The sequence below is a fragment of the Hippoglossus hippoglossus genome, chromosome 16, assembly GCF_009819705.1.
Source record: "Hippoglossus hippoglossus isolate fHipHip1 chromosome 16, fHipHip1.pri, whole genome shotgun sequence".
NCBI lineage: Eukaryota > Metazoa > Chordata > Actinopteri > Pleuronectiformes > Pleuronectidae > Hippoglossus > Hippoglossus hippoglossus.
In genome coordinates this window covers 11259139-11271586 of record NC_047166.1, presented here as the reverse complement: position 1 = coordinate 11271586, position 12448 = coordinate 11259139, and the positions used below count along the sequence as shown (strand labels likewise).

Sequence of the window (12448 nt, the reverse complement as noted above, 5' to 3'; positions counted from 1 at the left end):
GTTAAAATCCCTGCACATCTTAAATGCATCATGTATTGAGGTGACGGTGGACCAATAACTTTCTGGAAGTAAAATAATTTAATCTTTAAATAGTTATTATGATTTGGAAAATGGTGAACAATAAGTGTACACACTTGGAAGTTATTTTCCTAAAACTTTGATAATTGAAATTAATATTCAATACTTTTTATAAATGAAATGTTCGGTATTTACACCAGATTAACTGAATCATTCCTTCTCTGTGAGCAAGAGATGGAAGTAAAATTATGTATTTTGGCTTCTTGGTATTCTGGCATATGTTTGTCTAAAGCTTTTTTTATGAGATTACAGTAAACAAGCGTGTAGTCAGTGAGCATGTGATTATGCTTGTTCATTATGCTTGTCTGAGGACATGAGGACATGTTGAACTTTGTATTTGATGAGTTTTTCTTCAGTCTTTGGTATCGCTAAAAAATACTGACTTAAGCTGTGGTAGAGGAATCCCGTCGTGTTATTGGTGGTCAGGTTTCAACTCAGAGTCCACATCAACACACACACACACATAGACTGAATTTGACAACCGTTTAACTGAACTGTGTCATGATACAAAAGGTCCCAGAAGATTCAGTAGAGCTGTTATGTTACGTTGTGAACGCTTAAATGATTTTTGCCTGCTGTGTTTTGATTTGATTTCTTTGTCTAGTAGCACCTTGTTTTTTGTGGTTTATGTCTTGAAAGCTGCTGGTTCACTGAAACTTCTCAGACCACAGAATCTATAAGCCTGAGCTAATAACCACACATCGTCATCACTGAGGCCTCAAAATACTGTCCTGTAGTCGTCAGCGACCTGTGAGCACTTTCTCAGGAGATCATCCAGTGCTTTAAAACACACTGTCCTGTTAAACCTTCTAAATTTTTGCATTGACAAGACAATTTCTAACCAAATGTTTATTAAAAATTAATCAAAACTGGCACGTGGTCGTGTTTTAACTTTTGTCTGAAAACACAATTGCAACCGTAAGTGTATTAATAATATTTATTTTAATCATTTATGATTCTCCATTTTGTCAGCACAGTATCAAATATATCCAGATTGTGAGATCTTAAGACATCCATTATAGACTGACAAACATTAAATATTCCTCTATATTATATTAATATATACTCTATCATAAATAGATAAACATACAATATTTAACTGATTCATAAAACTTTCCTAATAAAAATTCCTTACAAGTACTACCAGGTTATTTGATTATGTTCTGTGATTGGGAAATTATCTCACAATCTGCGAAAAACATGTCTTCATCACAAATAAGATTAACTTGAAGAATTACATTGTGGTCTACAGTCAATTAATTTGATAGAAATATATAGTAGAAATAACAAACTATGGCTATGTGTTTAATTAAAGCAGCTGCAGGTTTCTCTATTGGATGTGGTGACTCTGGTCTCACAGGAACAGGAGGCCAATGAGGAAAACCAGAAGGGGCTTCATGAAAGCAGAGATCCCCTCGACACTCAGCGATGGAGCTCCTGGATGAAAGAGGGATAAGAGGATTGAATTATTTAATTTTTATAACAACCCTTAAAAACCAGGAAGACACTTGCATACTGTGAACGGTGGCGTGCTACATTATCACAATTTTCTGGTTCAATGCACATGGAATATTTCTGTGCTTGTGCTTTTCTCTTCTCACTTGAAAGGGAAAAACGTGATTTCATATACTGTGCTTGTGTCATGTGACACTATTTGACTCAAAATGACAATTGTGGAGTTTGCGATTGTTGCCTGTCACTGAAATCTGATTCAATTGCACTAGTTCAGTTCAAATAAAAGAGGATTTTGAGTTTTGGAAACCAAATCCTTCAAGTCATTTATTCTTGTTCTGTTGTAGGTTTGCCATAAATGGTGTGCTGGGTGATTACAGCTCATAGAAAGTCTAAATCAGTTTCCAGTGCCTTTATAATAAATAATAACTACGTTTTTTTGGAACATGAAATTAATATTTTTAGGCTTTAACCATAGACTTTTTAGTAGTAGTTTTAACAAACCAGGTTTCCACAGCAGGTATTAAGAATCTAAAAACCGTCTGAAGAATACGTGAATTTAGAGCATTGTACACGTGTCCTCTTACCTGACTCGCTAGTGTTCGGTTTTTCCTCCTGAGACCCAGTCCCTGCTCTTTTGAGAGCGGCTTGCTGCTCGTCCCCAAGAGCTGCTAGTTGCTCAGTGGTCACCATGGCAGCGTTGTCAGGACCCAGAGCCTCGAGCTGAGAAGCAGAGAGTCCCTGGAGGGAAAAACAGGAAGTGACACACAAATCAGAGACCTAGGAAAAGTAGTTAAGGAAAACAACAACGTGTAATGGAGAGACTGAACAAAGTTCTTAAAAAAATTACTTACAGCAAAGTTGTCAGCTGGTATGAGCGGGATGGAAGTTTCACTAAAAAATGGACAAACAGATTCTTTCAAAGAAGCCAACTCAGTTCTGTCCAGCCCAGCTGAGGGAGAGAGAAGGGGGGGGGGGGGTTCAGTATTTTCACAGGCGGAGAAGTGGAGTACTGACGTAGTTTAGAGGAATATTACACTGGAGTTTGGTTTCCTGCAGAGAGAGAAAACACAGAGACACAGGAAATGACCTCACCAATGATGTTGCCCAAGTCAGACACATGTGCTTCAGTCCAGCTGCTCGGCTCCCCGAACGCTGACACAGCAAGACTTTTCAACTGGCGTGCAACCTGATAGGGGCACTGAATATCCCCCATCGAGCCGACAGCATCCCTGTGACACACACGAGTTTGAGATTATTCTCACCGTTGATTGTAACATTTTATTAATGATTAGTACTGCTTTGAATAAGACATTGAGACCAGAGATGAAAAATATGGGGGAGAGGCAATAACAATCTTGCATTGATAGTTGAGGTTAAAGCAACACTATATAACTTCTGCTGAGCCACAGTGCCCTCTGCAGCCTAACATGGTGAATAATTCTGTTGGAAGATTTTTATGTAAATACCTGCTGTGCTCTGTAATCTAGCAGTAGTGGTGGTACTTTCGTCAGTTTTCATGACAAATTAATTGGGTTTAAACTAATTTGTGAATAGGAAAAGCAGGAAGACTGTGATATGTGTGTGTTCTGAATGTTGCACAAACTTGAAGGCTTCCATGTCGAGCTGTCTGATCTCGCTGTGGTTGAGGCCACAGATGAACTGGTTCAGCATGACCATCTCTGCAGCTCCCAGCTCCTGGGCCATCAGGTTGTTGTATTTAGCAACACCCATCCACACTGACTCCATCTATTGAGAGAGGTCCTCACAATTAGGCGACATCACGAGCATCGTCAGTGTAACAGTCGTGAGCATGCGAAGCTGTTTCTAGTTCACCTGCGACTCCATCCAGCCACAGCCAGTAATGTCCTCCATAGCGTCCAGAGAGATGGGGAGCGTCGCCAGGTCTGTGTTCGAGAAGCCCCGGATTATACATCCCATCTGCATCACCACACTCTCAGTCATCTGTGACACCGGGCCAAAGGCCTGCAGACACACAAGAAAACACAAATTCAAACATTCAGCCTTCCCCTTTAAAACATTATATCAACAGACTCTCTGTACCCAGTTCAGTGAGACAATGTTAATAACTGTTTACGTTCTAGCTCTTGGTCAAAAAATTAAGTGGACAGAATGTTTGGGATGCACTTTTCTATGTTTGTCAAAATGAATTATTGTTTTATTTACACTTGAGCTTTTAAATAGTACATTATTATAAATTATTTGTGTGTGTTTTTATCCAGGCCATTTAATTGTATAAAGAGATTGATGATGTGTCGCCACTTGCTCCGCTATCCAGCAATTAAAGCGATTAAAATAGTTGGAGTAGAAGTCGGGGGATGGAGCTGCGATATCGAGGTCTCTCCGAAACACATGCTAGACCAATGGGGAGTTAGTCTCACCTGTCAGCCATTACGTTTAACCCTGTTTTAGTATCAAATAACTAATTAAAACCAAACTTTCTGGAAAAATTTGCACTTGGACATACATCATTACTAACATGGAGGAGGTGGGACTTATGATCTACACTGCAGCCAGCCACCAGGGGGAGATCAAGACACTTTGGCTTCACTTTTACAGAAGTCATGTTATCCATCTCTATCTTCAGTTTATGGTTTTTGTGATTAAATAAGTTGAACCATTCAACAGTTTGCCTTTAATTGAGATCAGTATTTCTGAGGGTCATTTAACATCTTTTACCTCAGTTGCTTTTTTTCCGAGCATGTTCAGTTGGTCTGCATTGTAGTCAGTGACGCGGCCGAGTGTTTCTACTGTAGAGACGAAGGTATCTATTGACATCTTGTCCATCTGTGCAGGCATCCAAAAGACATTGTCCATTTCCAACTCCTCCATCAACGATATAGTGGGTGTTCCTGTACTGGTGATGTCCGCTGAGAGAAACAGAACAGCAAAGAAACACAGAACATGTGAGAAATAGAAAGGTATACAGCAGAATCATACATGGAAAAAATTAACAACACACAAGATGTCTCTTCCTCACCTGCCCTCTTTCTGCGTTCTGAATTTGATGGAGGGGTGATGGTGAGATAAAATAATTTCTTTTTCAGAGCGTCTGAGACGTAGGGGAGACGTGACCTCAGAAAATAGAGAACGTCCTTCATCCAGGGCTAAAAGAGACGGAGAGAGGGAGAGTGGAATAGGTTTAAAACAGGATATCATGAGCTGCATCATGAGACCAAAGAAGATTCACACCTTATTGGGCAGAGCAGATGTGGCATTGTCGTCCAAAAGAAGGAGAGGGCCCAGTGCTTCCATAGTCTCTGCGGACCAATCAGATGGATCCCTGAAGAAGAAGAAAAAAATGCATCACACTTCCTCTATGTTTCTCTGTAGTAACTCCAGTGCCCACAGGGAGAACGTCCTACTTATAAGTCTGGATGAGCAGCTGTATTAGATCCATTCTGTGGCGTTGAGGAATATGCAGGCAGGTGGCCATGTCCCACAGGCTGGAGCGCATGACATCAGGGTTCATGAGGCGAAGTTGGGAAGCAGACAGCTCACACAACAGCTGGCCAAGCCTGGACACATCCTCAGTGGTCAGTTCGGACAAATCCTCCCCCTGCGAATGTACAGAAAAACGTCTCAAGCCACTGGCCTCATTATGTGATACTGGTGGTTTAATGCGTTTATTAAATGGCTTCACAATCAACATCATCAAGAGATTTGGGGCTGAAATGCTAAACCTCACTCTCCACCACCATTGAAGCACTAAATGCATGCATCCCTGTGCGTACTTTGGACAGGCAGCGCAGCGCCCTCTGCAGGAGTGCAGGGCGAGACGGGGCGCGCACTGGTAATGAGCTCATGTTGGCCACTTCCATCTTGTCGAGGAAGACCGGACACACCGAGTCAGGCAAGTCCTTCACCTTGGCAGGCCTGGGACAATGGAAATGAGATCTCAGGCTGTGACACTTTATTATAGAAAATCAGGAAAATCGAAACGAGACAGGAAAAATGAAGAGTGTCTGTTTACGGCAGGTGAAGAAGCAAGAGCGTAGGAGTGTCATCCAGCTCCTCCTCTGTGATGGTTCGGAAATAGTAAGGTCTCTTTTTCTCCAAAGTCGCAAAAAGCTTTCGGGACGCACATATCGCCTGAAAACACATTTGTTATCATTAGGTTTTAATTCACAGATGACTGTACGTGTATGTGTGAGTATATGTATATATGTATATGTGTATATGTATATATATATATATATATATATATATATATATACCTGCACTTTGGAGAGCCACTGTGGATTCTCAGTTATGGCCTGAGCCATGTCCAGTGAGTCTTTGTCCGCAACTGTTCCAATCATCTTACAGGTCACACCCTGGAGGAGTGAACGCAGCCTCCTGTTTCAGCCAATGATATTTAGAAAGTACGCATGTGAAGCCATAGCAGAGAATTCACATACAGCAACAAGAATATGCAGATAATGGAAAACAACTTATAATATACACATTTTATATTAAGTCTGTAGTAAACATGACTTTGATTAAGCTCCTTTTCTGTGATGAGGTCCTGAAGAGAAACATTTCTCAATATCACCTCTAGAGGTTATTTTTTGGCCACTTTGTTTGTTGGTCGATTTGTTTTGTTGTTAAGTAAAAACTACTGAACGGATTTCCATGTAACTTGGTGGAAAGATGCGACAAGAAAGAAGCCATTACATTTCCGTGGGTCCAGCCAAAGGAGCAGATGCATGAATTTGTTTCTCACTTTCTTTAACATTGCGAGATAGGCATTTTCTTTTTTACATTTTCACAAATTTCCTTGAGAATATTTCATGGATCTTGAAGGAAAGAAAAAACAGGGACATTTAGGAAACCGATATAAATGAGTGTGTGAAATTTGTTGCGGCTTGATTGAATTTAAAGGGACTGTTGGGCTTTGGCGAGGTACATGCTCTACTAAGGTCCATTCTGGTTCATTATATATAATCAAAGATATTTTAGAAGCTCCAGGATGCTACTGTCTTATTTAATGACTGATGAGATAGATCTCTTATCTTACCTATAGTTTAACGGATTTTGGTCATGCATCTTTTTTGCCAGGTATGCTGCCTGAGGAAAAAAACAATAAAAGAGGGAAACATTGCACCAGTTGTTTATGAATCTCATTACAGAATTAACTTTGAAACCGCCTTATTCAACAATTAAATGATATATTCATGGCTGATTGATAAAACAAAAAGAGCATTCATCTGCAATACCTGTGACTGACTCCAGGTTCTTGTCTCCACTTGGTCCAAAAAAGTGCTGTTTGTTTTCCTCAGGACGTTTAGAGACAGAACGCGAAGCAAAGGGTCGGACAGCTTCGACAACAGCTCCGAGGAATTCACATCTTTACGCAGCTACAGAGAAACATTGAACTCTTTCTGAGATTGTGTTTAGACTGTAAATGATATCACAGACAGCACACATCATTTTTCACTCAAAATTGTCTGTTGCTTTCCTTGGATTTTGTTTTCTAATATAATCTATCATTCTCTCGGGTTTGCTCTGTAGTTAGCGTCTCTTTCCCGCTTCCCTCTCCTCACTCACCCCCATCAGCATGGTCTTCAGCTGCCCCCTCCTCATCCTCTTTGAGATGTTCCTCAGAGCATCTGGATCATCCAGGATCTCCCGGGCTCTGATGCGCTTGAGCATGCACCTCGGCAAACCTTCTACAACTGACTGGAGGGTGATCAGCTCCTCAAGTGTAACCTCTTTACACTAAAGTCAAGCAGATTGAGACAAGTATCAGAGGGAAGGAAGAAGAAGTTGAGACAAGCTGCCAACCCTGCATGCTCACCTTTTTGCCGTCCTGTTTTGACATGAGCAGAGCCATCAGCTGTCTTTTCGTCCACCGGACATTGGGCCCCGTATTTTTGAGGATGTCTTCGCGATCGGTGTCAGGGAGTTCGGACAGTTGTTTGGGAGACAACAAGGTAACGCTACTGCCCAGCTCATGTACTGACTGAGCAGCGTTGGAACTTGACATCACAGACTGGACAAGGTGCTTCCTCAGCTTCAGTTAGGATGAAGTAAAACACAAAGCGTCAACAAGAGAAGATTCATGAAATGTGTAACTTCAGTCCCGGCTGAAGAGGGACATGTGTGAAAGAATAAGCGAGTCAGTGATACCTTTCTGCTTCTAGGGTTGTTGCAGTTGTCAAGCTGAGAGAGGAGTTTCTTGCTGAGATCAGGAGGCAGGTCTGGAGCATCGTAATAACAAGCCAGTGTGCCGAGCCTGTGGACGGTTAAAGGGATGACTGCATTTTTCTTTTATAGTGAGTGAATGACTGTGGCGATGCTCTCTTTCTCTAGTTGGTACATCTAAGACTTTTCCACCTCAAACAGAATCAATAACAAAGCAAAGATCTGACATTTGTGGCAGACAGTCAATATCAGTGATGCTGGAAGTCTATATAATAACATTATATTCAAAGCAGTGATGCAGCAAAATTTATAAATTTATATTAATTTGATTGGCCAGCAACATTGTATAGAAATTTAAGAACATTTTATATTTCAACCTGCAGCAAAGATATATATATAACCTATTATTCCCACCACTGCATGTTTTAAATTTTGTGCATCAGATACATATTCAGAATAATCTGATATTAAATCAAAATTTGCTAAATTATTAAATTAGAAAATGTCTGTCGAAATGCTAAACCACTCTGAAAATGGTGCACTAAAAAATTGTATTAAAATTTATCTTTTCATTGATTTGTTAACCTTTTCCGCCTTGCAGTTAAATCTCCTTGCCACTAGTGGGCGCTGCAGACCCCTACTTCCAGCATCAGGTTGGTGAATATAAACAACTTAGACATTAAAGTATGTTCATCTGCTCTTGTCTGATTTCTGAGGAAACTACATGATAAGTGGAAATCCCTAATTCCTTTTGAGCATGATGACTCATCTTTTGCAAACAAGGTCCTGATAAAAAAACAGCTGTAATGCAGTAACCTTCACACATCGGTGCAAGAATACACATACTTGTCTGTGTGTTTCGCCAACTCCCCACTTCCACCGTAGCACTCCTGAATCCTTTCCAGAAACTTCTTGCTCAGGCTGGGTTTCATCTTGCTCATTCTGCTCAAGGTGGATGTGAACCGGTCCGACTTGAAAAATTCACACAGCTGGAGGAGAAAAGGCGAAAGGTCATCAACCAACATAAAATCTTGTTATTTGGTACTTCCAGTTCCAGAGGCTCTTTATCATCCTTTGCACCTCACCATCTCTTTGGGAGAGGAATCCACATCGTGCAGAGTTAGGCGGGAGATGTAAGGCCCAAACGTTTTCATCGCTTTCAAGTTCAGCCATTTCAGTGAACTTTTGCAGCGTTCCATAGAATCTACAGAATAAATAATTGTTATTCAATCACATGATTTTGCATCAGAGAAGCTGCTTTTTGCTTTTATGGCTCGTACTCTACTAGTTTTTCTCTTTGCTCTCATTTACATTTGGACACAGAAATAAATATATAAATAAGTAAATAAATGTATAAATAAATGAATACAAAATAAATAGAAAAATAAATGTAGATAAATTAATAAATAAATGTAAAAATGTATTATTAAAAAAAAAAAGGAGTAGCCTTTTTCATTACCAACAGAATAAATGTTTTCCTGTACTTATTTATCTATTTATTTTTTCTACTAATGTCATTTTATGTCCTTCATAGAATACTGTATAAACGAGTGCGTAGCTGTTTTTATTATTGCAGAGAGCGTTTACTGACCTGATGGCCTTGACTCCCCTCCTGAGTCAGATGCTGGCGTCATTGTGCAGTTGAAGTAATTCTGAGTGATCTGCCCTTTTACCCATTTTACCACAGAAGCTCTTTGATGGTCAGACATGGTGTCGTACATGTCCCGCATCATGTTCATGCTGGAACCAACAGAAGTTTTACAATGTTAAGGAAAGTTGCTGAGAGAACAAAGAAGGTCACTGTATCAAATCATACTCACATCTTCTCCATGTATTGAGCCTTTACTTCAAGAGGAAGGTTCAGTCTTGAAGGAAGCATATCTGGCAGTGCAGGTTTGGCCGCCCACACCATTGCGTCATACTCGCCTGGGTCCATGTTGTTTTCACCTGCCGTGGTCAGAGTCGTCCAGGACATGGGGGCCACAACGGCTTGCATGTAACATGCAGATGCTTCCTGTGGAGAGATGTCAGGTATGATGACACTACCAGAGAGAAATGTTGATTTATTAATGGATAGTTTAGTTGTTGGTAAGATGTTGGCATTAGTGCACTGACAGAGGAGTTCCTCATCAGTCTGATCATTTGTTGAAGTTTGGTACAATTCCACATCTTGTATGGCTAAAAGAAAAACAGAGAAAAGAATCAACGTGAATATTAACAAATAAAAAAGAATGAAATAAAATGTTGAATATTAAGATCATAGATTTACTCCGGAAAATATTCAGTGCCTAACTTGTGACCAACATATTAAGAAAATGGATTTCATGTTTCAACGATTGTTTTTTTGTGAACACATAATGTATAAATGAGATTTAAGTGCAAAACCATGTGGGTATGTGTGGATGACTGTTGGTGTGTATGTGCGTCTTCACACCGTTTCATCTGAGTCAGCCATGGTGACCCGGCCTAGTGAATCTTTGCTTGCGTCCTCTGTGGCTAATTTCAGAGCATCAAGAAACGTGGACAGGTTGGAACTGGACAAGTCCTCGTTTGTTTCCTCCACAGGCAAATCGCTGAGATTGGAGACAGGAAGCAAGTGAGTGGAGCTGGTGATAAAGATCATGAGCCGTGTTTTATTTGTTTATTCATCTTGACATTTGATTATCCAGACAAATTCAAACAAAACTATGCTGTTTTCCAGGAGCACTTTGCCTCCTTGTCATATATACGCATCCTTCAACCGTCTTCAGGTGGAGCCGAGGGCCTTGCTCTGCCGTGTCTTGACTTCACGTGTTCTCAACTTGAAGTGAATAAATCTCCTCCGAAGCTAAAACAAGTGTAACGGCTCAAATCATATCAGTTTGCTTTAAAAAGGACGAATAGAGGAATAAAACATATGAAAACAACTCAATAAAAACTCTCTCCAGGAAATCAACCAAACCCACAGTTGCCTGTAATTGAAAACAGGGCTTTGCTGCATCATCGTAGGCATCTGGTATCCTGTAACACAGCAACGTAGCACAGATAACACACGTCAGGACTGGACTGAATAATTCACATAGTTAGTGAGTCATGTGTAAACATGGCCCTCACATGCACAATGACACACACACACACACACACACTCACACACACACACACACACTCAACTCATTTCAAGTTTTCTCACCCATTTTCTGGCACTTCATCATCTGATTGAAAAGAGCAGAGCAGATAAGGTCAATTTGAAAATTCCTCATGGGAGTTTCTATAGACTGTATCTCCTTCAAATGACTCACCAGTTTTTGGGCCATGTTCTTGAAGTTAAATTTTCCAGGCATCTTATATTGAGGCTTTGCTGGGGACGAAATGTTCAAACACATAACACATAAATAACATGGATGCTAATTATAAATGGACAATAACTTTGTGTGAGGGCGCTGCTGCTCACCCGAGGCTGCACAGGCTACAGCGAGTAGCAGGAGAAATGTTCCTCCTTTTGAGGCCATGGTGAGAGGTCCTCCCTGCCTGTCTGTTGAATATGTTTGAAACTGTCCATCACATTTTACAAGTGAGTTTCTCCCAGGTTTGTTTAATAATTCCTCGTGGGTTTTATTTCCCATGACATGAAAGGTTACAAGGTGTCATGATTTTGTAATCAAGTCTCCAGATGTTATGGAACCTGTCTCCATGTGAACACATGTCTGCCATACACCCTTCCTCTAAGGACCTGTGATCATACCGCCCAAGTTACCATTGGTGTTACCCATGCGATGGGAGACTCTGGGGACCTGGAGGTTAACATCCTGTGACAAACAGGTCTGAAAATGTACACGATGTACCAGGGAACAACATTTTGTCCACTTCCCAGGAAAAACAGCTTTGATTTACATATGACTTCAAACATTTGCATGTAGATCATGTGTAATCATCGAGTTCATTTGCCTTCTAATAATTTGACTTCTCATTTAAATATGCCCGATGATGACGAACAATTGAGTTCGAAATAAGAATATTAGACTTGTAATGACCTCTTTAAGTTATATATATTATCCCAAGACCATTTATCTCTTTTAAAGTGAGACAAGGTTTTAATGCATAATAAAATTTTCTGATTGTATAATACATTAAATAACATCACAGGGATCATCACTAATGAAAAACGATTAATCAACATTAAAAATAACTATTAAAACATACTAAATGCACATACATAGCCCAGTGTATGTATCTTCTACGTACGTTTTAACACAGTTTCAAGAAGAATTACACATCACAAAGACTGAAAAGGAAAACAAATAACTTTCGGATTCATGGGATAATTAGGTTTTACTCACAGAATCTGCGTCTGGTCCCTGGTAGATTTGAAAAACAAACAATTTAATGTATAAAAAAAACTGAATACAGATGAGTGGCGGATGCAGGTCCTCTTCCTCTGCCTCTCTGTCACGTCTGATGAGAGCTGGGTGGTTATTTGACCTCTACTTACTCAAAGCAGGTGCATGGTGTATAATGACAAAGTGTGTTTGTGTGCTTGTTTGCGTGTGACAGAGAGAGGGAGGGAGAGAGGGAGAGGGAGAGGGAGGGAGAGCGAGAGAGATATATTTAATTGACGCATTCTCATGTGAACCATGAAATTAACTCAGCATTGTTAAACAAAGATGAGTTAAAGCTTAAAAAGTTGTTGAAAAACTCTACTCCTATGTATAACTGTGACTTTTACTCTAATATTTGAATTTAACCGATGCAGACTTGAATCCGACACAATGATGCACGGCAACAGCAAGATAGC

The 12448-nt window shown here is 40.2% G+C and overlaps 1 protein-coding gene across 2 annotated transcripts; it reads right to left on the bottom strand.

Annotated features, from left to right (window-relative positions):
* Positions 1–1001: 1001 nt before the first annotated feature.
* On the bottom strand, positions 1002–12169 carry otoa (otoancorin). Of its 2 annotated transcripts, XM_034610968.1 has the most exons (29): positions 11994–12169; positions 11108–11188; positions 10956–11014; positions 10847–10868; positions 10623–10677; positions 10112–10250; positions 9793–9855; positions 9498–9691; positions 9269–9417; positions 8763–8881; positions 8524–8666; positions 7663–7768; positions 7331–7546; positions 7081–7251; positions 6750–6890; positions 6551–6600; positions 5769–5889; positions 5525–5643; positions 5286–5427; positions 4917–5110; positions 4744–4834; positions 4532–4658; positions 4231–4421; positions 3367–3516; positions 3137–3279; positions 2626–2762; positions 2385–2482; positions 2118–2271; positions 1002–1515 (listed from the first exon to the last, which is right to left on the bottom strand). In XM_034610968.1, exons 2-29 carry the CDS (start codon positions 11163–11165, stop codon positions 1433–1435), a joined length of 3435 nt encoding a protein of 1144 aa, XP_034466859.1. In that variant the 5' UTR covers positions 11166–11188; positions 11994–12169; the 3' UTR covers positions 1002–1432. The 2 variants fall into 2 exon arrangements, with proteins under 2 accessions (XP_034466859.1, XP_034466858.1); XM_034610967.1 differs by lacking the exon at positions 11994–12169 and having other exon boundaries at positions 11108–11979.
* Positions 12170–12448: the final 279 nt, after the last annotated feature.

Bases quoted from the DNA above. Each gene is read 5' to 3' on its own strand.
- otoa (XM_034610967.1), bottom strand. From the start codon at position 11,279: ATGGGAAATAAAACCCACGAGGAATTATTAAACAAACCTGGGAGAAAC. The intron at 4,659-4,743 runs GTGTGAATCTTC...CGTCTCTTTTAG, and splicing joins CATCTGCTCTGCCCAATAAG to CCCTGGATGAAGGACGTTCT. The intron at 2,763-3,136 runs GTTTGTGCAACA...TGTGTGTCACAG, and splicing joins CTCGACATGGAAGCCTTCAA to GGATGCTGTCGGCTCGATGG.